The sequence below is a fragment of the Lynx rufus genome, unplaced genomic scaffold, assembly GCF_022079265.1.
Source record: "Lynx rufus isolate CCGP_SWC_20201006 ecotype Redwood Valley unplaced genomic scaffold, mLynRuf1.p SCAF_10, whole genome shotgun sequence".
In the NCBI taxonomy this organism is placed as follows: Eukaryota; Metazoa; Chordata; class Mammalia; order Carnivora; family Felidae; genus Lynx; species Lynx rufus.
The window spans coordinates 87454327-87479889 of NW_025814824.1; the positions used below are offsets into that span (position 1 = coordinate 87454327).

The 25563-nt window shown below is 39.4% G+C and overlaps 1 protein-coding gene across 1 annotated transcript in view; it reads left to right on the forward strand.

Moving 5' to 3' along the window:
* Positions 1–25563, forward strand: part of NUP188 (nucleoporin 188) — a 53951-nt gene that overhangs the window by 8548 nt on the left and 19840 nt on the right. Inside the window, exons 2-14 of the mRNA XM_047070655.1 lie at positions 1259–1313; positions 3031–3104; positions 5648–5732; positions 8070–8150; positions 8452–8496; positions 9489–9581; positions 9966–10085; positions 17861–18072; positions 19576–19690; positions 20337–20537; positions 21689–21778; positions 24304–24369; positions 25334–25453. Of these exons, the coding sequence (XP_046926611.1) occupies positions 1259–1313; positions 3031–3104; positions 5648–5732; positions 8070–8150; positions 8452–8496; positions 9489–9581; positions 9966–10085; positions 17861–18072; positions 19576–19690; positions 20337–20537; positions 21689–21778; positions 24304–24369; positions 25334–25453 (1357 nt within the window). The remainder of the gene's footprint in view (positions 1–1258; positions 1314–3030; positions 3105–5647; positions 5733–8069; positions 8151–8451; positions 8497–9488; positions 9582–9965; positions 10086–17860; positions 18073–19575; positions 19691–20336; positions 20538–21688; positions 21779–24303; positions 24370–25333; positions 25454–25563) is intronic.

Genomic DNA, 25563 nt, shown 5'->3' on the forward strand with positions numbered 1-25563 from the left:
ATTATGCTAAGTGACATTAGTCAGAGAAAGACAAATACCGTATGACTTCACTTGTATGAGGACTTTAAGATACAAAACAGATGAACATAAGGGAAGGGAGGCAAAAACAAAAACAGGGAGGGGAACAAAACAAGAGTCTCTTAAATATGGAGAACAAACTGAAGGTTACTGGAGGGATTGTGGGAGGGGGGTGGGGCTAAATGGGTAAGCGCCATTAAGGAAATATATTCCTGAAATCATTGTTGCACTATATACTAACTAACTTGGATGTAAATTTAAAAAATTAATAAAATGGTAAAAAAAAAATTCTGGAAGTCATGGGCGGCTTGAAATTAGTCCTTTTTTATTTTTTATTAAAAAAATTTTTTTAATGTTTATTTTTGGGAAAGAGAGAGCACGAGTAAGCTTGGGGGAGGGCAGAGATAGAGGTAGACACAGAGTCAGAACTAGGCACCAGGTTCTGAGCTGTCAGCACAGAGCCTGATGCAGGGCTTGAACTCACAAACTGTGACATCATGACCTGAGCTGAAGTTAGACACTTAACTGACTGAGCTATGTAGGCGCCACGATATACTCCTTTTCTAGATTCTCCTTATTTGTCACTACATTTTAATGAGAGGGGAGGAAGTAGAAATAAAATGCTGCATTGAGGCGGTGCCTTAGCATAGAAGATGTAAGATAATTCACTAATTTTTATATTTCATTCTAAAATAATACATTTTTGCATACTTTAATACCTCTGAAATTGCAATGCATTTTATTATTGATAGAACATAAATAATTATGTATCCTTCAATTAATGGCATCTTAAATGCATTAAAATGTGGTGGCCATTCTCATTTTTAATAGTACCTGCTTGGTTTAGGTTATATGTTAGTTTCTTAATTTCTACTTTGAACATCAAACTTATAAGAAAAATAGAATAGGATTAATGTCTAGAATTTCATCAAATTGCTTTATACATTGAGTTTCCTGATTTCAGAGAATAGATGAGATACTGTGAGACAGCTTAGTCAAATTTGTATTCTCTGAAAGTGCAGGGGCACCTGGGTGGCTTAGTCAGTTGAACGTTCGACTTCGGCTCAGGTCATGATTTCACAGTTTGTGAGTTAGAGCTCTGTGTCAGGTTCACTGCTGTCAGCTCAGCCCACTTTAGATCCTCTGTCCTCCCCCTCTCTACCCTCCCCCACCCCAAATAAATAAAACATTAAAAAAAAATAAAAGTGCAAAATTACCTCTGCTTTCTGTCATTTTTCAGGAGCAGCAGGGAACTGTGGACAATTCTGCTTGGAAGGTCAGCTCTGAGAGAGCTGGTAAGTGCTGGTATTCTTGGGTGGATTCTGTAGTTTTTGTATAGCTTATATTACAAAGAGCCCCTGAAATTGCCTTCTCTTTGAAGGAGGAAGTAAACACATTTTTTTTATTCCTATATCTTTGTAAACATTATGCATTCCCTGCTTCTCTGTGCTGAAATGTGGTGTGTTTAATAGCCTATCTGCTGAAGTTTTCTAAATCTCTACCTTTCTTTGTCCTTTAGTGATTCCTTACCTAAAAAGATACCATGGCTGGCTGCTCAGGGTTGGAGTACAAATACCTTTCTGCTACTTCAGGGCTAAGGAAGATTCTCAGGCTTTTTCTCTGTCTCATACTTTCCTTGCCTTTTTTTCCTTTTCCATGTAGCTAGCTCCTTAGGTCACAGAGGCTATGGTATCTAGGATATTTCCAAGTATATAATCAGTAAAGCACAGTTCTTCATGTTAATCCTTGAGTGGCCTTAACTTGTGAGGGTAAAGCATTAAGATGGTATTTAATTATCACTGTTGTTATTGTGGTAATTAACATAATGAATGTCACACCTTTTTTTGAGCCTTAACATTTTTTTTTTTTTTAAGTAGGCTCCGTGTCCAATGTGGGGCTTGAACTCATGACCTTGACATCAAGAGTCATGGGGCACCTGGGTGGTTCAGTCATTTGAATGTCTGACTTTAGTTTTGGCTCTGGTCATGATCTCACAATTTGTGGGTTAGGGCCCTGCATTGGGCTCTGTGCTGACAGCGTGGAGCCTCTTTGGATTCTCTCTCTCCCTCTCTCTCTGCTACTCCCCTGCTCTCTCTGTCTCTCAAAATAAATAAACAAACTTAGAAAAAGAGTCACATGCTCTACTGTCTGAGCCAGCCTGGCACCTCTAGAGCCTTAACATTAAAAAAAAAAAAATGTTTTTTTAGCGTTTATTTATTTTTGAGAAAGAGACAGTGCGAGCTGGGGAGGGGCAGAGAGAGAGGGGGACACAGAATTTGAAGCAGGCTCCAGGCTCCGAGCTGTCAGCACAGAGCCAGACGTGGGGCTCGAACTCAAGAACCGTGAGATCATGACCTGAGGTGAAGTCAGACGCTTAATCATCTGAGCCATCCAGGCAGCCCTAGAGCTTTAACATTTTGATATGCTTTCATCTGATAATTCTACTTCTAGGAACATATCTTACAAGAAAGAAATCCTGAAAAAATTTTTGTATACAAAGCTCTTTACCATAGCATTATCTATATTAAGTAATCACAGCTTAAGTATATCTAACGTTAGAGACATGGTAAATAAATTATTAGCTAGCTACTTGATAAAATATCATGCAACCACTAGAAAGGACATTAAAAAATTTTTCTTTATTGTTTATTTATTTTTATAAGACAGAGACAGCATGAGCAGGGGAGAGGCAGAGAGAGGGAGACACAGAATCTGAAACAGGCCCCAGGCTCTGAGCTATAAGCACAGAGTTCGATGTGAGGCTTGAACTCATGAGCCGTGAGATCATGACCTGAGCCGAAGTCAGACGCTTAACCGACTGAGCCACTCAGGCACCCCAGAAAGCTAGTTTATCAAGATTTTCATAATAAGATTAAATCATTGTTAGAATGTTAAGCAAGGGAAAGGAGGCTACATAATTCTCTATCCAAAATGATTTCAGCTGTGGGGAGAAGCGTATTAAAAAGACCAGGAATGTGTAAATCCCTGTATAATTTCTTTGTTCTTTTCCAGAATCAGATTGAGGCAGAACTGAATAAACATTGGCAGCGGCTCTTAGAGGGGCTGTCCTACTATAAACCTCCCAGGTATGGCTATTCCATGCGTCTGGCTAGAGTAATTCCACTGAGGAAGCTGGGGTAGAGAAACTCTTCCTGTACGATTTGGTGATGTTGCTGGGTTAGGTAGATTACAGAGAATACAAATTGGTTACCAGTGGAAAAGAGTCAGGCACATTTGTACTGTCTGTTGAAAGGGAAATTCCTTTTAGAAATACAACCTTGCCGAATGCAGTTATATAAGCCTAGTGCCTAGGGCTAGAGAGTCATTAACTCGTCAGTGAATAGTTCTAATATTTATCTCGTTCCACCATGTTTGTGTGAAGTATTGTCAGCACCAAGTGCCAGGATAGGGCAGTGGACAGTGACAGTAGTAGCTGACCACTTAGGATGTTTATTAGGTACCATCTGTTACTCTTGGCACTTAGCAGAAGTTCTTTAATCCTTATAACAGCTCTTTAAGATAGCTACTGTTTTTATTCTTTGCTTGAATATATAGATTTTTTTTTTCCTCTGGGCAATGAAAAACAACAGCAATCAAATATAAATTAGTTTTAAAAAAGAAGAGAGTACACCTTGTAGGATTAGACTCTTGTACCTTAATTCCTAGTCCAGATTGCATTCTGTTATGCGTCGGAGTTCCCAAGCCACCCTCATTTCCTTTCTACTTCTGAACATCTGATTTTGTTTTTACATTACTTTCCATCTTCATTTTCTTAGGTTAGTGAAGAACTTTCTTTTTTTGTTGTCGTTCATTACCCCTTCCCCCATACTTATTTGAAGTAACTCCCAGACGTCGTGTTGTTTTATCTGTAACTTCTGTGTGTCCAAAATATATGGACTTAAAAAAAAAGAAGCTAATCACTATATTATCACCTATAGGTACTTTTATTATTATTGTTTCCATTTTACAGATGGGGAAACTGAGGCACAAAGAGGTTAAGTAACTTGCCCAAGGTCACACAGCTAGTAAGTTTAGAACCAGGATTTGAACCTGGCAGTCTTACTCCAGTGTCTGTGTTCTTAATCCTCATTCTGTGTTGCCTCTTTCAGAACTTACTGTTTAACCTTATAGTAGCCTTTGTGTTGTGGATTTCCTGTGAAATGTGAGAGTCTATAAAAAAATCAAATCCAACAACAACATGCTTGTAGTTTACAGAATGGGCATTTGTGGCATTACTTTCTTTTTTTAAAGACAAAAGTTTCTTTGTCAGTAGCATGAGATTTGAGGTCTGACAGACTTTTTTTTTTTTTTTAAACGTCAGCCTTTATTTGAATTTAACTTTTTTTTTCCCTTTAATGTCTTTTTTCTGTTCTAGGATCCAATTCAGGATCCCACGTTGCATTTAGTTGTCATGTCTCCTTAGCTCTTAGATGTGACAGCATCTCAGTCGTTCCTTAATTTTCATCATCTTGAATAGTTTTGAGGAGGACTGGTCAAGTATTTTGTAGAATGCCCTCAATTTGGATTTGTCTCATGTTTTTCTCATTATTAGATTGGAGTTGTGGGTTTTTGGGAAGAATGCACAGAAATGAAGTACCATTCTTATCATAACAGAGGATGTGGTAATCCACATGAAATCACTGGTGATGGTGATCTTGCTCATTTGGGCAAGGTAGTATTTGCCAAGTTTCTCTTCTGTCAAGTCATTGTTTTTCCTTTCCCTACTCTGTTTTAGAAGTGGGTCACTAAGCATAGCCCACTTTCTAGCTGGGGGTATAGTGGAATTAAATTCTACTTCCTGAAGGAAGTAGCATCTATATATATTATTTGGACCTCTTCTCTAAAGTAGGTTTTTTCCTTCTCTGTATTAATTTATTTATTTACATGGGCACATGTATATTTATTTTATACTTTGTTTTAGCTTTGGTCACTGGGAGTTCTTTCAGGTTGGCTTCTATGTAATCTTGACATTTTCCATCCTTTTTTTTTCCTGAATTATTTTCTGACATCACAAGATGCTCCAGGCTCATCTTTTATTTTCCCCGCCCCAGCTGTAGAGTTAGTTGTTTCTCTAAGGAGTCTTGGTAACTTTTATTAGATAATGGTATGAGGAAAAAAAAGAAAAGATAATGGTATGAGAAACCAAGATCTGGGTGCTGGGTGTGCTCACTGCTACTGGGGTGCTATAGCTTCTAGGCCCTCTCAGCTAGGCAATATGTATTTGTATACTAACAGACCTGGTTTTAAATTTCACCTTCACTTTTTATTAGCTGTGGGATTTTTGGTAAGTTATTTATTCTTTCTGAGTATTAGTAATTCCACTTGTAAAATGGGGATAGTAATATCTCCCTTTCAGGATAGTTGTAAGGATCAAGAATAATACAACTTAATATATCCACATTTATTATTATAACTGTAATTTGTAACAGACACTTACTGTATTTATCATTTAGGCATAAGTAGTTCTGTGTTATAAAATGTGTAGAGATGAAGTTGTGGTTGTGTGTATATTTTGTAGGCACCTAAAGGGCAAGAAAAGGTCTGTTGTAAACATATCTTTAAGCATTTTTGTTTAAAATCCTGAGAGGGTCATTGAGAATGAGGAAATGATTCATTGTTCTTTTCATAGTCCAAATTCAGCTGAAAAAGTGAAAGCTAATAAAGATGTGGCTTCACCATTGAAGGAACTGGGTTTAAGAATCAGCAAGTTTTTGGTGAGTAAAAATTAGCACTGGCTCAATTTACTACCTGCACTGCAGATGTCCATTGTTTTGTTGTTAGTGATTGTTAGTGAAAATTCAGTGTATTTCTGTTTTGGAGATTAAATTGAGCATACTATGTTTCAAATATATTCAAGTTGCAACTCTTCTTGCTAAAAAGCTACAAATTAAGTTGCCAGACCTGTTTACTATATATATATACACGTTTACCATATGTGTATATGTTTACTATACACACACACACACACACACACACACACACACACGCACACACATGCACACACATGCATGCACGCACTGGAGTTTTCTTCAGCATGCGTGTGGTGATCCTTAAATTGACTAGATTGTATTTAAAATTTTTTTTAATGTTTCTTTTTATTTTTGAGACAGAGAGAGACAGAGCATGAGTGGGGGAGGGGCAGAGAGAGAGGGAGACACAGATTCCGAAGCAGGCTCCAGGCTCTGAGCTGTCAGCACAGAGCCTGATGCGGGGTTCAAACTCACGGGCTGTGAGATCATGACCTGAGCTGAAGTCTGTTGCTTAACTGACTGAGCCACCCAGGCACCCTGAGATTATATTTAAATATGTAGCTGTTTCTTTTTATTTTCTTTCTTTTTTTAATGTTTACTTTTGAGACAGAGAGCATGTGGGGGAGGGGCAGAGAGAAAGAGGGAGACAGAATCTGCACAGGCTGCACGCTGTCAGCACAACACCAGGGCTCAACCCACGAACTGTGAGGTGGTGACCTGAGCCCAAGTTGAAAGCTCACTTGACTCAGCTACCCAGGCACCCCTCTTTTTTTATTTTGGAAACGCAGATCATGCCTGCTACTATATTAACTGTTTGGTAGATATGCACAATTGTTTCTGATGTTGTAAATTTGATCGTCATGTAAATTACATGTCAGTCACTGGCTTCTTTTTCTTCTATTTGGGGTAAATTTATCATCTTTTATGAAATCTTTTAAAAGGATTTTTGTGGGGCGCCTGGGTGGCGCAGTCGGTTAAGCGTCCGACTTCAGCCAGGTCACGATCTCGCGGTCCGTGAGTTCGAGCCCCGCGTCAGGCTCTGGGCTGATGGCTCGGAGCCTGGAGCCTGTTTCCGATTCTGTGTCTCCCTCTCTCTCTGCCCCTCCCCCGTTCATGCTCTGCCTCTCTCTGTCCCAAAAATAAATAAACGTTGAAAAAAAAAATAATAAAAAAAAAATAAAAGGATTTTTGTTTAGGTATTTTGTCCATAGCACCATTTACAGTGTTTTCCAGTTATGTGTCTTTTACCACTGATTGACAACTTGGCTGCTTAAATATAGCGTTATATTTGAAACATGATTTTTAAAAACCTAGTCTAAAATAGATCAAAACATTAGGTGTACATTGTTTTACAACCAGTATCTGTAAGCTGAGAAGCAGTACTGATGTGTCCAGTGTCAGGAGGAGTGGTTAAACCTGTTGCTGTTTATGCCCACCATTCACACAGCCCTCTACCTGTTTCATCTATTTGTATGTGTTCTGAATACTCTTGATAGATTTTAAACTAGTAGTGGGCAGTCACTGTCTCTTCCCTAGTGTGCTCATTATAATAAATGCGCCATTATAATACTTACAGATATAAAACATAAAGCTCTCAAACACACTCCTCCTTGAGACTGACGGCTTGAGGGAGGAAGTGGAGAGAAGAGAGAGGAAATGAGGTTTTTGTGATTTCTTCAGTCTCTTTTCCCTTCCTCTTTTCCTCATCTATCAATCACAGACCTATCTTCGTTCTTGTTGAGTGACCTGTGCACATTCAAGCAGTATTCTGTCATGGAAATCCCTGTCTGGTAACACACCCTCACATTTCAACTTTTTACCAAATTTCACCAAACACTTGGACTATTTCATTTTTGTCAGCTCACCATTGATAACAGAGTATAGGTTATTCTGTCCTTGTGACAAAATAAATAACTAACCAAAATTCTGTTGACCTGAAGTAGTTTTCATTGACTGCAAATCAAAGGATGGGGCAGTACCTGGTTGTCGTTCATCTGAGAGGGAGACATGTCATGCCTTTGGAAGCAGGAATGTCTGCCTGTACTTCAGTTTCCACAACTTGCTCCAAAGGAGCAAGGAGCAAGGATTTACTATGAACCTGGGCCTCTCTTTTCACCCCGACAGCATGTGCATCAATACCTGAGTTTATTCTGTGTTAAAAAAAAAAAAAAGCTTTTTATTTATTCAAGTTCTAGAGGATATTTATTCATTCTAGAGGATAAGCCTTTAGGACGTTGTGCATCCTTTGTGTGTTTTCTGAGCTGACGTGGCTGTTCCTCACTTACGGCCTCTGTATTTCAGGGTCTTGACGAAGAACAGAGTGTGCAGTTGCTCCAGTGTTACCTTCAAGAGGATTATAGAGGTACTCGGGACTCACTAAAGGTTTGTAGTTATGCCCAGCTGCTTTCTCCTGCCTTTGTCCTTTTCCTTGGTGTTAGGTGTTGAAGGGTTTTGGTAGTGGTTCTTTGCAGCAGGTAGGTGGTCAGATTCTACATATGAGGAAGTGGAGTCGAGGGGAGGGGGCGGGGATTTGAGTACACATTTGGATACGTGTAGGTAAAAAATGTGTCCAGAAATGAATGGGCAGTTATAATCTTGAAGGGTGAGGTGAAGATGTTTATCTTTTTCTTTGTTAATTGAGCTTTGCTTATACGATGGCTTCTTGACTTCTTTTTTCCTTCAGACGGTACTGCAAGACGAGAGGCAGAGCCAGGCCTTAATCCTGAAGGTTAGTGGTAGTCACTGCTTTCATTCTTTGATGTGAAATTGGGTGATGGCTTCTTGACCTTGTTCTCCTGGGCATTGCTGGCTTTTGAGTGTTTTGTTGGGGAAGCATTGAGGCCTCAGTGAAGTAGCTTAGTAACTCACTGTGAAACAAGAGGCTTTTATCCACTGGACCCAGCTGAGACCTTTTCGAAAGGAGATTCTTTGGTTACTGGGGATGAAAACTGGTTCATGCGTAGTTTTCCTCTCAGTCTAAATGCAAGAATATTAATTTATATTTTTTTATTCCTTTATCTCCTCGTACCCCCCAAATCAACCTTCACATTGAGGATGTCACATAAAGTGGAATTTGACTGTGACTTCTGAAGTGGTTTCCTATTTTTGGTGTTTATTGAGAATAAGTACATTAGTAACAAACAGTTAGGACATATACGAGGGTTATTTTTATATTTGTTTTCATTTATTTGGCCTGTCAGTTACAGCATTGTGTGTTATTTGAAAGCTCTGAGAAGTCATGCTAGAAAACTTGTTTATATTTTTATAGAATTTCTTTTATCTTGAGGGACTTGACTTTTGTCCTATTTCATGAAGTTCTTTTGCTTTCTTTTGGCCTAACACAAACTTTCCATTTCTGTGATTGCTTGTAGAAGTCAGACTTTTCCATTCATATCTTTTTTTTTTTTTTTTTTTAGTGTTTATTCATTTTTGAGACAGAGGGAGACAGCATGAGCGGGGGAGGGGCAGAGAGAGAGGGAGACACAGAATCTGAAACAGGCTCCAGGCTCTGAGCTGCCATCACAGAGCCCAAAGCGGGGCTCAAACTCACGAACCACGAGATCATGACCTGAGTGAAGTGGTCGGATGCTTAACTGACTGAGCCACCCAGGCGCCCCTTCCATTCATATCTTTAAGTGATCTTCTTATCAATAAATTTAAAATTGAGTGTCTTCTGTGTAAAGGTCAGTAAATGATTTTGCATCTTTGGGTTCTTCCCAGATTGCAGATTATTACTATGAAGAAAGAACCTGTATTCTTCGTTGTGTCTTACACCTTCTCACTTATTTCCAAGATGAAAGACACCCCTATAGGGTAAGCCCATTTAGTCCTCTTGGTTTTTCTTTATGCTATAAAATTCAATACTTTTATTTTTTCATTATTTATTTATTTATTATTATTTTTTTTTAATGCTTGTTTATTTTTGAGAGAAACAGAGTGTGAGCAGGGGAGTGGCAGAGACAGAATCTGAAGCAGGCTCCAGGCTCTGAGCTGTCAGCACAGAGCCCGATGTGGAGCTTGAACCCATGGGCCACGAGATCGTGACCTGAGCTGAAGTCGGACGCTTAACTGAGCCACCCAGGCGCCCCTAAAATTCAATACTTTTGAAAAATGTTATATTATTCATATTCGCATTCATTTGAGTATTAACCTTTTACTGTAGGTATAAGTTACTCTGAGGGTTTGTTTTTTTTTAAGGTTGAATATGCAGACTGTGTTGATAAATTGGAGAAGGAACTAGTTACAAAATACAGACAGCAGTTCGAAGAGCTTTATAAAACTGAAGCACCAACTTGGGAGACACATGGAAACCTCATGGTATGTGGTTACTGGGCCCTCCTGTAACTCTTATAAGAATGGTATACCCTTGTGTATAGAGCTCTAAGTTAAATTATTCATTTATTAACTTATAACATTTAGAGATTATCTTTCTTCCAAAAAGTTTAAATATGTCATGGATCAAAATATTGATGACTCTAAGTAATGGTACTTAATTCTGGGCATTTTCACTTGACTTTGTCTATTCAGTTAATTTACTTTCTGTTCTTACCTAAAATCTTCCCTTAGTTGTTAATGGAACTCTAAATTCAAGATTTCATCCTCTTTATTATCATTATCTGTTAAGTATGTGACACTAGTCTATTTTATCCTAAATCATAAAGCATTTATAAATTAGAACATGATCTTTTTTGTTTTGAAAATAATACATGGTTATTAAAACAACGTAACCAAAACATGGATAGTAACTACTGAAAATATTTAATAGTGGTAAAGGGCCCATTTACAATAGCCATAAAAGCATAAATTTCTCAGGAATAAGCATGCAGCCATCCAAAATCTAACTGAAGAGAACTTTAAAATTCTATAAAGGGTATAAAAAAGTCATAACTGAATGGAGAAACACACTGCATTCTTGAATATAAAGACAGCACCATAAAAGTGTCAGTTTTTCTTATATAAACCTATAATTTTATTTATTTTTAATATTTAAAAATATTTGTTTTTGAGAGCACACATGAGTGGGGGAGGGGCAGAAACAGAGAGGGAGACACAGAATCTGAAGCAAGCTCCAGGCTCTGAGCTGTCAGCATGGAGTCTGACATGGGGCTTGAACTCATGAGCTGTGAGATCATGACCTGAGCTGATGTCGGACGCTTAACTGACTGAGCCACCCAGGCACCCCAACCTATAAATTTAGTGTAATCCCTACAAACAAACAAACAAACAAATACAAATAAGTGTTTGTTTTGCCTTTTATTTTGGAACTGAACGAGCTGATTCTAAAAGTCATATGAAAAATAAGTAAGAATAGTCAGGAAATTTTTGAAAAAGGAAAATTACTTTTGTTAGATAATTACCATTACAGTAATTTAAAGCATGGCATTGACATATGAATAAATGGACTTATAAATAGAGCATAATAGAACATCTGGCTATAGACCCAAATGCTGAGTTAGCATATGATAAAGGTGGCATTTCAATCAGTGGGAAATGTTGTATTTTTCAATAAATGGTGTTGAACTACCGGATAGCCTTGGGGAGGAAAAATAAACTCTATCTTCTATCTTCTACCAAAAGAAAATCACGTAGATGATTTAAATTGAAAAAAAATATACATATATTAAATTGAAAAAAAAAACTATAGGGGTGCCTGGCTGGCTCAGTTGGTGGAACATGTGAATCTTGCTCGGGGTCATGAGTTCGAGCCCCACATTGGGCATATAGTTTACTTAAAAAAAAAAAATTAACTATAAACGTATTAGAAAGAAAACATGGGAGGTGGGTTTTGTTCTCATGTTTTGTTTTGGAGTGGAGAAGACTTTTTAAAGTAAAATTCAGAAGCCATAAAAGAAAAATAATTATAAACATCAAATCAAAAACTTGCAAGGAAGAAAAGTCAAAAACAAAAATAGCACAGTAAACAAAGTCAAGACAAACTCATATTGGGTTCTTAAAATAGAAAGAACTCTAAATCACTAAGACTCAATAGAAAAACAGGGCAAGGCAATGAACAAATTCATGTGGCAACACTCTTGCCCATGGGATGGGATAATGGGTGCTCATATTTTGCTGTATAAACAGTCCTTTTTTAATGGAAAATATTATGAAAATACTTAAAAATTGAAAGGCACATATTTCTTGACCTAGCAGTTCTAGTTTTTTTTTTTTTCTTTAATGTTTATTTTTGAGAGAGAGAGAGAGAGAGAGAGAGAGAGAGCGAGCAGGGGAGGGGCAGAGAGAGAGGGAGACAGGATCTGAAGCAGGCTCCATGCTGACAGCAGAGAGCTTGATGCATGGCTTAAACTCACAAGCCATGGGATCGTGACCTGAGCCGAAGTTGGATGCTTAACCAACTGAGCCACCCAGGTGCCCCTTAGCAGTTCCACTTTAAGAGTTTATCCTATAAATACATCCATACGTGTGTGAAACGACTTGTGTAATGACAAATTGGTAGCATCCCCCACCCCCCAGCTCTATTCAGGTATAATTTCCATCCAATAAAATTCACTGATTTTAAGTGTATGGTTTTGACAATTGTATGTAGTTGTATGCATGTCAGTATATCGAATATTTCTGTCTCCTCTAGAAAGTTTATGGTCAATCTGTGACCTCTGGCCCCAGACAACTACTAATCTGCTTTCCGTTACTATAGTTTTTTGTTTTTTGTTTTTAAACATTTGTAGGTGTCACTGTTAATATAATTTTGCCTTTTCTAGAATTTCATGTAAATAGAACCACATAATATATACAGAGTCTTTTCTGTTTGGCTTCTTTCACTAACATACTGTTTGTGAGATTTATCCAGGTCATATTCATGTAATAATACTTCATTCCTACTTGTGGTTGAATGTTATTTCATTATATGGATATATACCACATTTTGTTTATCCATTTATCATTTGGTACATATTTGAGTTCTGTTTTTTGGCAGTAATGAGTAATGTGCAGTGAACATTAACATGCAGGTCTTTTTATGGATAGGACGTAGGTTTTCATTTCTCTTGGATAAATAAATATCTGGGAGTTGGGTTGTTGGGTCACATTGTAAGTGTGTATTTTTGTCTTTATAAGGTATCGACAAACTGCTTTCCATAGGGTCTGTACAATTTTCCGTTCTTTTTTTTTTTTTTTTTTTTTTTAAGTTTTAAAAGTTATTTTGAGAGAGAGTGAGCATGTGTGTGCAAGCAGGGGAGGGGCAGAGAGAGAGAGAGGGAGAGACAGAACCCCGGGCAGGCTCCATGTAGTCAGCACAGAGCCCGATGCGGGGCTCCATCTCACAAACTGTGAGATCATGGTCTGAGTTGGAATCAAGAGGTGGACACTTAACCGGCTGAGCTACCCAGGCGCTGCTACCATTTTCCATTTGTCACAGCATTTTTGAGAACTCATTCTCTTCCATATCTACACCAACACTTGGTAAGGTCAGTGATTTTAATTTAATTTAATTTAATTTAATTTAATTTAATTTAATTTAATTTATTTATTTTTTAAATATATGAAATTTATTGTCATATTGGTTTCCATACAACACCCAGTGCTCATCCCAACAGGTGCCCTCCTCAATACCCATCACCCACCCTCCCCTCCCTTCCACCCCCCATCAGCCCTCAGTTTGTTCTCAGTTTTTAAGAGTCTCTTATGCTTTGGCTCTCTGATTTTAATTTTAAACATCTAATAGATATGTGGTGGTATCTCATTGTGGTTTTAATTTGTGTTTCCCACATGACTAGTGATGTTGAGCATCTTTTTACATGCTTATTTGCCTATATTTTTGTTGAAGTGTTTATCCAATCTTTGCTCCCATGGTCTTACTGGGTTATTTGTCTTACTGAATTTTAAGAGTTCTCAATGTAGGAGCGCCCAGGTGGCTCAGTCAGTTGGGCGTCTGACTTCGGCTCAGGTCATGATCTCACGATTCATGGGTTTGAGCCCCACATTGGGTTCTGTGCTGACAACTCAGAGCCTGGAGCCTGCTTCAGAATCTGTGTCTGCCTCTCTCTTTGCCCCACCCCTGCTTATGCTCACTCGCTTTCTCTCAAAAATAAATAAATAAATAAACATAAAGAAAAAGTTCTCGATGTATTCTGAAGACAAGCCATTTGACAGGTAAATGTTTTACAAATATTTTCTCTCACTTTATGGCTTTCTTTCTTTTTCTTTTTCCTTTTTTTTTCACCTAAACTGTCTTAAGACCAAACTTAAATTTTGATAAAATCTGTTTTATCAGTCTCTTTCTCTTCGGATTCTTGCCTTTTGGGCCTTGTTTCAAGAACTCTCTGCTTAGGGGCACTTGGGTGGCTCAGTCAGCTGAGCATCTGACTGCCTCTTGGTTTCAGCTCAGGTCATGATCTCACGGTTTGTGGGATCAAGCCCCAAGTGGGGCTGAGTGCTGATAGCGAGGAGCCTGCTTGGGATTCTCTCTCTCTTCTCTTCCTCTCTCTCTGTCTCTTAAATAAACTTAAAAAACAATCTTTGCTTAACCTAATGTCACATTTTATTTGTTTTCTTTTAGAAGTGTAATATTTTTAGCACATTTATTTACTTCAGTAATTACTTTTTAGTTAATTTTAGTGTATGGTGTTGAGGTAAGGGATGGGATTAATTTTTTTCCCCCATACAGAGATCTTCTCCCAGTGCCATTTATTGAAAAGACTTGTCTTTTCCCATTGGATTATCTTGGCATCTTTGTAAACAAATCAATTGATCATAAAATGTGTATCTACCTCTGATGCATTGAACTCTACATCTGTCTTTACATTAATATCACACTGTCTTGATTAAGATAGTTTTATTAGTAAATCTTTTTTTTTTTTTTTTTAATTTTTTTTTCAACATTTATTTATTTTTGGGACAGAGAGAGACAGAGCATGAACGGGGGAGGGGCAGAGAGAGAGGGAGACACAGAATCGGAAACAGGCTCCAGGCTCCGAGCCATCAGCCCAGAGCCTGACGCGGGGCTCGAACTCACGGACCGCGAGATCGTGACCTGGCTGAAGTCGGACGCTTAACCGACTGCGCCACCCAGGCGCCCCTTATTAGTAAATCTTAAAATTAGGTAGTGTAATTCTTTCAACCTCATTCTTTTTAATAATGTTTTGACTATTCTAGGTCCTTTACTTTTCCACAGCAACTTTAGAATTAGCTTGTCTCTTTCTTCCCAAAAAAAATGCTTTCTAGGATTTTAGTCAGAATTTTGTTGACTCCATAAATCAATTTGAGGAGAATTGCCGTCTTAATAATGTTATTAAGTCTTCTGATCCATGAACCGCGTATATCTCTTCATTTAGTATATCTTGTTTAATATACCTAAGTAAGGTTTTATTTTCAGTATTCACATATTACACATTTTTTGTTAAATTTATTCTTAAATATTTTATTTTAAAATATTTCTGAAAAATATTTTTTTGTAAATATTTTCCTTTAATCTTTTTTAATTTTTATTTTCTTAATTTTAGAGAGAGTGTACAAGCGGGGGAGGGAGCAGAGGGACAGAGAGAGTGAATCTTAAGAAGGCTCCATGCTCAGCGTGCAGCCTGACATGGGGCTCAATCTCACAACTGGAACATCATGACCTGAGCTGAAATCAAGAGTGAGATGCTTGGGGTGCCTGAGTGGCTCAGTCAGTTAAGTGTCTGACTTCGGCTCAGGTAACCATCTCATGGTTTGTGAGTTTGAGTCCTGAATCTGGGCTTTCTGCTGTCAGCACGGAGCCTCCTTTAGATCCTTTGTCCTCTCTCTCTTTCTCTCTCTGCCCCTCCCCTGCTCATGTGCGTGTGTGCCTGCTCACTCTATGAAAAATAAATAAGCATTAAAAAAAGAGAGAATGGGGCACTTAACCGACTGAGCCACCCAGGTGCCACATTCTTTTCCTAATTTTTAAGATAGAAACTTAGAGGGGCGCCTGGGTGGCTCAGTCGGTTAAGCGTCTGACTTCGGCTCAGGTCATGATCTCGCAGTCTGTGAGTTTGAGCCCCACGTCGGGCTCTGGGCTGACAGCTCAGAGCCTGGAGCCTGTTTCAGATTCTGTGTCTCCCTCTCTCTCTGACCCTCCCCCGTTCATGCTCTGTCTCTCCCTGTCTCAAAAATAAATAAACATTAAAAAAAAAAATTAAAAAAAAAAAGAAACTTAGAGAACAGATTTTAGAACATTCCTAATAAATAACTATAAATGTTGCTTTAAGTATTGCTTTTTGCCATATCCTAAAAATTTGGTATGTTGGATTGTCACTGTCATTCAGTTCAAAATAGTTTCTAATTTCCCTTGTGATTTCCTTTGACCCTTGTATTATTTAGAGTGTGTTGTTTAATTTCCAAACATTGGATGTTTTCTTAGATATCTTATTGATTTTTAATTTGACTCCATTATGATCAAAGAACATATTTTGTATCATTTTGATCTTTTTATTTTTTTTAATAACTTTATTTTTTGTTTTAGAGAGAGGACATGAGTGAGCGAGCAGCAGGGGGGGGGGGGAGGAGAGAAAGAGAGAGTCCCATGTAGGCTCTGCACTGTCAGCGAGGAGCCCAAAGTGGGCCCAAGCTCACCCGAAGAGGGACTCGAACACAAGAACTGTGAGATGACCTTAGCCAAAGTCGGATGCTTAACCGACTGAGCCACCCAGATGCCCCCATTTTGGTCTTTTAAAATTTACTGTCCCGTGGGTTATGGCCCATTATATGACATATCTTGGTGAATGTACCACAAACACATAAAAGAATGTGTATTTGGAAGTAGTTGGGTATGATTGTGCAAAATACCAGTCAGGTCAAGATTATTTAGTTCTGTGGTTTTGCCAGTTTTTTTTGTCTGGTCTGTCAGTTGTACATTGGTTTTATTTATTTATTTTAATTTTTTGGAGTCAACAATTATTATAGTTGACTATATTTTCTACTCTGTGTTTATTCCCATGACTTATTCATTCCATAACTGGATGCCTGTATCTACCACTCCCCTCACCCATTTTGCCCATCTCCCCAACCCCTCCCCTCTGGCAACCATCAGTTTGTCTCTGTATTTACAGGTCTCATTCTGCTTTTTGTATGTTTCTTCTTCATTTGTTTTGTTTCTTAGTTTCCAGATATGAGTGAAATCACATGGTATGTGTCTTTCTCTAACTTATTTCACTCAGCATAGTGCCTTCTGGGTCCATCCATGTTGTGGCAAGTGGCAAGATCTCATCCTTTTTGTGGCTTTGTAGTGTTCCATTGCATGTGCACACGCATGAGTGTGTGTGTACCACATCTATCATCTAAGAAGGACACTTAGTTTGCTTCTATATCTTGGCTATCGTAAATAACGCTGCAGTAAACATAGGGGTGCATGTATCTTTTTCAATTAGTGTTTGCATTTTCTTTGGGTAAATACCCAGCAGTGGAATTATTGTATCATACGGTATTTTGTGTTTTTTTAATATTTTGAGGAAACTTGATACTATTTTCCACAGTGGCTGCACCAATTTGGATTCCCACCAACAGTGCACAAGGGTTTGTTTTTCCCCACATCTTCACCAACACTTGTTTGTACATCCAAGGGAGCTGGGTAAAATAAATTATGGCCAAACAAACAAATAAATATGGCATTTCCATGTGGTGGAGTGCTGTGCAACTTTAAAAAATGATGAGGGGACTGATAATGAAAAATAAGAAAATTCTTAATGTACTATTAGAGGAAATAATCTTTAAGACACATTGTTAAGTGAAAAGAGGAAGGTGCGGAATAGTTTGTATAGTGTATTTGGTTTAGAGATGGATGGTTGGATGCATAGGTAGGTAGGTGGGTAGACAGACTGTAGAATGAAAGAAGGAGTGTGTGGCATATTACTGGAAGGAAAGACAAAAACCTCTGACAGTGGTTGCCTCTAGGGACAGGTTTGGATGACTGGGCAGTGGGAATTGTAGGGAGGCACACTTTTTGGTGTCGCTTCCAAAATCTTTTTCTGTAATCTTTTAATAGATCCTTAATATTTAACAAAGAGGGAGACTTTTTTTTTTTACTCTATTCTTATAAATGTATTATCTAATAAAAGTAACTTTAAAATGTTTTATGTTTTAAAACCTGACTTTATTTTTCCCATTTTTCCTTCATTGTGCAGACTGAGCGCCAGGTATCTCGCTGGTTTGTTCAGTGCCTTCGGGAACAGTCCATGCTGCTAGAAATTATTTTCCTTTATTATGCATACTTTGAGATGGCACCTAGTGACCTGTTGGCATTAACCAAGATGTTTAAGGAGCAAGGATTTGGTAGTAGGCAGACCAACAGGCACCTGGTGGATGAGACCATGGACCCTTTCGTGGATAGGATTGGGTAAGTCTGTTGAACTTGTGCAGTGTTTAGAACATTGATATTCTAGTTCCTGTGAATGGGTGAGGGGAGAGTCTAGATGCGCTTTTCACTTAGTGGGTAGGGAAACAGATGGGTGTGCTTCACGTTCCCAGTCTTACAGGGAGTAAAGACTGAGACTGAGAGGGACGTGTTTTCTCAAAATACGTATTCCATTCTCATCTTTTACTATCTTCACTTAAGAGGTTCATCTAGTCAACAAAAAATGTAGTGAGTGTCAATGGTAGGCCAGTGCAAATGCTAAGAAGACAGTGACAAGGCAGATGTGTCCCCTGCCCTCTTTGAAGTCCTCATCTACGGACTTTGAATTTTATGGCAGTGAATAGAGCCACATCTTTTTTTCATATGTATGAAAATACATTGTTGATGTTTTTTGACATAAATGGTATATGCTTTTACAACTAAATTTTCCACATAACTAGATGTCCTGGAACTCTTTCATCTCAGGATGTTCTTCTTAGCTGCTGCATATTAATACATGGTATGGATGTTTATTTCATGGTTCACTAATGGTAGGCAGTTAGCTATTTTGCACATTCCAAATAATGCTTATAAAGAACATTCTTTACAAGCCTCTCTGTGCATCTGGATGAGTACAACTCTAAAATAAAGATCTAGAAATGTAATTGTTGGGTTGAAGGGTATGTGCCTTTGTATTATAAAATATCTGTTGCCAAATTGTTTTCCACAAAGCCTGTACCAATTTACACTTCCACCGACAGTGGGAGGAGAGAACCAGTTTCCCCACAACCTTGCAAACCCTTGATATTATCTATCGCCCCCCTCAGTTTGATCCCTTTGGTGCACTGATTTGCTTTCCTCGGGTTATCCGTGATGTGGAGCCTTTTCTTAACCTGCTCTTGGTACAACCTCTGGGGTGAGCTGCCTGTTTGCATCTGTGTCAGTGAGGAGGAGATTCAGCTGCATTTAACAAAAAGGATGATGTTATCGTGGTTAGAATGGATATATATCCCCGTTTTGAGGCCTGTTTCCTCTGTGAACAAAGATACACACCTGAGTCGTGAGATGGTTTATCTGGGTCAGATGTAATTGGTGGCTATAGAAACTTCCAGTCCTGGATCTGTGCTTTGGCAGGCACAAGCCCCACGTGACTGTCAGGAACTTTAAATGTGGCTGGTCGAGGGACTCCTGGCTGGCTTGGTCGGTGGAGCATGTGACTCTTGATCTTGGGGTCAGTCATGAGTTCGAGCCCCACGTTGGGTGTAGAGGTTACTTAAATAAAACTTAAAAAAAAAATGTGGCTGGTCAAACTGAGGTGTGCTGGAAGTGTAAAATACATACTGAGTTTAGAAGACTTAGTATGAAAAAAAAAAGCACAAAAACCCATTAATAATTTTTTTTGAAAAAAATAATTTTTTTGATATTAAAGCATCTTGCATTTCACCTTATTCTCCTTCAAGGTTCAAAGTGGCACATGTGACATCATGATACCATTTTCCTTTCCAGCTACTTCAGTGCCCTTATCCTGGTGGAAGGCATGGATATTGAATCCTTGCATAAGTGTGCTTTGGATGACAGAAGAGAACTGCACCAGTTTGCCCAGGACGGGCTTATTTGTCAGGTGAACTTGGAATAGCTGCATTTCTCTTTGAAGACAGTTTAGAGTTAGGAGTATGTTTTTAACCCTTCAACTGTACTGCCCCTTGAAATTTTCCTTGTGGAATTAGAGGTCCTACATTGTTAAGAAGTTAACTGGATCTGGAAGAAATCTCAGGTTTTGGTGATAGTTGCTATCACATAGGTGATTGTCGAATCTGTGAGAATGAGTGGAGTCACTCAGAGAGATGGCATCAGGAAAAAAAGAGGCCCAAGGACAGAACCTTGGGGTGCGTCTTCATTTATGGAGCTTGTGCAGGAAGATCAAAGGGAAAGCACGTTGAGATGCGATGGTTAGATACAAAATGGGGAAAGATCAGAAAAAGTTAAAGAAGGATTGGGAAATTTTCTAAAGAAAGTTCCACTTGAACATGTATTTTACAACGTTACATTCGACTACTTACAGTCAGAAGAAACGAAGTGTGGGCACAGGGAAGAGTAGCGGAAGGGTTTATTAGTGAGGTGGCTGGGGGGGTGGGGAGGAGTACGTACCCAAATGGGGCAAGGGGCCACTGGGCAGTTGTAAGACTTACTGCATGTGACAGAGGGTCCCATCTGGGGCTCTGACCCTTTGTTTTAGCGACACAGATTTTGTTTTTTCTTTTCATCAGGACATGGACCGTTTGATGTTGACCTTCGGGGACATTCCACACCATGCCCCAGTGCTTTTGGCCTGGGCTCTTCTCCGTCACACCCTGCATCCAGAAGAGACCAGCAGCGTTGTCCGAAAGATAGGCGGCACAGCCATCCAGCTGAACGTATTTCAGTACTTGACCCGACTGCTCCGCTCGCTGGCCAGTGGGGGAAATGATGTGAGGCTCGGGCTGTTGGTATTTGAGCAGATGAGCAGAGAGCAGGGGAGAAGCTCGTTCATGAATCATGATAGTAGTAATGATAATTGTAGTAGTGACGTGGATAATGATGGTGGTGTTTCCAACTCTGTAGAGCATCTGCTATGACTAGACACTGTGCTTAGCGCTTTCTTAAATTTAAAAATTTTTTTTTCAACGTTTATTTATTTTTGGGACAGAGAGAGACAGAGCATGAACGGGGGAGGGGCAGAGAGAGAGGGAGACACAGAATCGGAAACAGGTTCCAGGCTCCGAGCCATCAGCTCAGAGCCTGACGCGGGGCTCGAACTCACGGATCACGAGATCGTGACCTGGCTGAAGTCGGACGCTTAACCGACTGCGCCACCCAGGCGCCCCTGCTTAGCGCTTTCTATACGTTACTTTATTTCATCCTTATAACGCTTATTTGCACTAGGAATTTTCATCCTGTTTTACATATTAAGAAGTTGAGACTCAGGGAGATGTAATTTGTTCACAAGAACAATAACCACCAACTAGTGGTAGATACAGTTTGAACCCACAGTGTCTGACTCTGCCTGCCAGTATAGGATACTATGCCAGTACGGTAATCTGGAAGATAGCTTTGGCCATTTTGACTGGAAAAATCTTTTTTGGGGAGCTTCGTCATTCAACTGTAGCAGGATGTATTAGCCGTTCTCTTGAGGCTAGTGTTTGGGCTTAATTTCAGAGGCACTGTTGTCAGCTTGTTCTGACACACTAACAGGAAACCTCGGCCGGCAGGCACCACTGGTTGGCATTGGTTCATTTATCTTGGTGATAGTTCAGCCTGCTGCATTCATACCAGCGCATAGATAGAGACCCTTTATCCTCTTTTCTAGACTGGGTGTGGTTTTCTTCCCCACAAAACTGATCATTTTGAGAATGGTTCCTTTTCCGATTGTATTCTTGGCTATGTTGTAATATTTATGGTTCCTGCTTTTTCATTTCTCCCCCTCGCCTTCCTGATCTTGGAACTAAATCGGAAGAATTATAAAGCCTTGGATTCTCTTCCATTTGTTTATAGAGACCTGATTAATGTGCTAGGATTATGCCAAAGCTGCGGGGGAAGACTTGTTATTCAGAATTGTTCACTGACTCCTTTGCCATTGCAGTGTACCACCAGCACCGCGTGCATGTGTGTGTATGGACTGCTCTCTTTCGTTCTCACCTCGCTGGAGCTGCACACACTGGGCAACCAGCAGGTTAGTACCTGGTTCTTGTGAGACTTTCTGGCATTGCAGTCATGTCCCTAAGATACCCCTTTGGAGCTGATACAGCACACACCCACATACCTCTGGTGTTCACTTGTTTATTGCTGTTTCTTCGCATTTATTGTATTATATATGATACATATGAATGATAGAAAAATCAGAAGGTGCTGATAAAAAGAAAAAAGTATAATCCCACCACACAGGACAACTTCTGTTAATATTATGATGCGTTCTCTTCTAAACATTTTCTGCATATATGTGTTAAAAATATAACCATTTGTCTCTAAAACTGGAATCACAACGTACATACTGCTTTGTAATCTCATTTTGGAATGGTGCATCAGTCCCAAACATCTGTGGGTGCTAATAAAATATTCTTCTACGATATTTTTAAAACCTGAAACATTTCAGGGGCACCTGGGTGGCTCAGTCAGTTGAGCATCCGACTTCGGCTCAGGTCATGATCTCATGGTTTGTGAGTTCGAGCCCCACGTCGGGCTCTGTGCTGACAGCTCAGAACTTGGAGCCTGCTTCCAATTCTGTCTCCCCCCTCTCTCTGCCCCTCCACCACTCGTGCTCTGTCTCTCTCAAAAACTAAATAAACATTAAAAAAACCAAAACCCTGAAACATTTCAAACTTCAGACTCCTAAACAATCTTATTACCAGCTTCCAAATTATCAACTCACAGCAGATCTTGGTGCTCTTTCCCTCCTTGATTATTTTGAAGCACATCCCTGACATAAGTTTCATCTATGAATTTTCGATGAACCAGAAGAGGAGTTAGTAAAACTTTACAACCAGTACCATAACTAACAAGCTGTATCTTTAAAAAAAAATTTTTTTAAACGTTTATTTTTGAGAGACAGAGAGAGACAGAGAATGAGCAGGAGAGGAACAGAGAGAGGGAGACGCAGAATCCGAAGCAGGCTCCAGGCTCCGAGCTGTCAGCACAGAGCCCAACACGGGGCTCGAATCCACAAACCGTGAGATCATGACCTGAGCTGAAGTCGGACGCTTAACCGACTGAGCCACCCAGGTGCCCCTGTATCTTTAAATATCAAGTCAGAATTTAAATGTCTAGTTAACTCGTAAATGTCATAAATTTGTTATAAGTTTGTGTGTTTGGATCAGGATCTAAATAAATAAGGTCCACATGTTATGGGTTGGTAACTCTGTCAAGTTTTAGTCACCTGTGCTTTGCACTGTAGTGGACCCAAGCCACATCATTGTCTAGATAATGATGGTTTAGATCCATTAGTTCCTTAGGAGTTACAAAATGGCACTATTCTATCTTATTTTTTGGTTGGAACATGGCTATAAAAAATTTGTTTCAGAGTATATGCAAATATTAAGTTGTTATGTTGTACACCTAAAACTAATGTAATATGTCAGTTATACCTCAAATAATTTTTGTTCTCACTACTATCCGATACGCTGGTATAGAGTACTGTGCTTGCTTGTTTTCCTATATTTACTAATTTTCCCTACCCTCCTGTAAAGGTGGCTAATGAGGTTTCTAAGTTTTTATATGTCATGGTGAACTCATGGGTATAAATGTGTTAGCTCTGTTTTAATCTAATGCTGTTACTATTCTTAGGCTCAAATTACCCATCTTTGGCCAGTAAGAACTCTTTCAGAAGAGCCCCTCTATCTGTCCTGCACTGCTCTTATGTATTTTGATAGCTCTGTTGCTTTCGGGTATGACACACTGTTGTAGGATTATCTTACAAGATTCTCACCCTGGAATCCGCCATTTCTCTAAGGAAGCCTGGTTCCTTTCAGTGGAGAGTGCTGTTTGAGGAGTTCTTTATAACTGTCTTTGTATTCATTTTTTTAATGACTTGTTTTGGAAATTGAAGGAATTGGTGAAGTTGCAGAAACTGAAAATTTATTATCATTAGAAAAGAAATTGGTGTTCATTGGAGGACTCCATTTCCAAAGTTCCAGGGGCATAGCATGAGCTTTGCATCCTTTGCCAAAATTCTGGTCCCATGTGGACCTCAATGTACGTAGTGGGAGGACTGGTATTAACATACCAAGGATGTGAGAGTCCTAGCACTTGGGTTTTTTAAAGAAATCATTCTCAGTGTGTGCCAGGCTCTGTGCTAGGTGCTGAGGGTTAAAAAATTGAAGAGCCACTCTTGCCCTCTAGGAGAACAGTTCAGCCTAGCCTAGTTGCACCTCACCTTTACTAGCACCTTAATGTTTACAGTTTACAGTCCGCTTCTGTACACATTGTCCTCTTCCGTCCTCAGAGCGGTGCTATGAGGCAGATAATACTGTCGCCATTTTATAGCTAAAGATTTTGAAGTTCAGAGAGGTTCACTTGTCTAACACCATACAATAGGCATAATGTGCACCCTAGATGGGGTGTAATCTTTTTAAACCCACAGTTCTTTCTGACCTAGTATGTGGAAATATTGTTGATGTTTTGATTTGAACAGAGATACAGTAAAAGAGATATGACTGCGTCAGCTACAGAAACTAAGCTATTTTCTTCCCCGTCCCCCAACAGGATGTAATTGACACAGCATGTGAAGTCCTGGCAGATCCTTCTCTTCCAGAACTATTCTGGGGAACAGTAAGTGTGTCAGAGGGAATTATGCTATAAGATATTCTAGTAGCAAAACAATTGATCAAGCACTTAGTTTGTGATTGGTCTCATATTAAGCGTTGATGTCATTTTGTATTTACTCTTTACGAAAATCTATAAAGTAGATAGAATTATAAATCACCATTTTGCATATGAGGAAAGGTGATGCTTAGAGATATGAAGTGACTTGCCTAAGGTTACACAGCTAGATGAACAGCCAGCCTCAGGAAGCAGTTCTGGCTGACTTCAGTCTGTAGTCTGTGTTATTAACCAGCATGTTCTGTATCCTACCCAGCAAGTCTTTTTTCACATTGTTAGTCTCAGTCACCAGTAGTGCTGTAAGTCTTGAACATGCGTCTGAGTTGTCAGAATATTGTTAACAAGTTAGATAAGAATTTGGCTTCAGAGAGAACAGCTTCTCACCAGTACATAGGCTTAGAATTAATACGAGTCTGAAGCCCTAGGGTCCAGCTGATGAATAAATCTGTTCTCTCTTGTACTGTGGCCTGACTGATATGCTTCTAGGTCTTATCCTCTTCTTCCTGAGTCACTGTCGTCTCGAACAGTGTTTCTGGGAGAGGGTGGCCTGAAACAATATTTAGATTAAGGATCTGTTACTTGTGTGTGGTGGCCAAATGCTAACATGTTGTTGGCCGCTTTTCACATTATTCAAAACATCTCCTGCAATGGCGGATAGCATTGTCTTCCTGTTGGGAGGACGGCCAGGAAAAGGTCACTGGAGGCAGTGGTATTCTCTTTTCAGGTCCTGATAAATCTGATGTTGAAAGCCTTTCTCAGTGAAATTCTGGAAATCTTCAATTGTTAGGGAGGGGTGATGTCTGCCCGGAGGAAAGGACTGTTTTTAGATTTTCTTATGATTGCTGGGCAGTTCGGAGATGTGTTAATTCACGGATGGTGTTGAAGGTCAGTGACCTCTCTTCTTCCACCACAGGAGCCAACCTCTGGGCTCGGGATCATTCTGGACAGTGTATGTGGGATGTTTCCCCATCTCCTCTCCCCACTCCTGCAGTTGCTACGAGCCCTCGTATCAGGAAAGTCCACTGCCAAAAAGGTAGGTTGTTCATTTAGATGCTTGATTTCAGACTGTGGGAGAGGTTTTGGGGGATGCCACTGCCACGGCAAAAATTAGTCTGAGGTTGAATGAACAGTGCCAGAGACAGT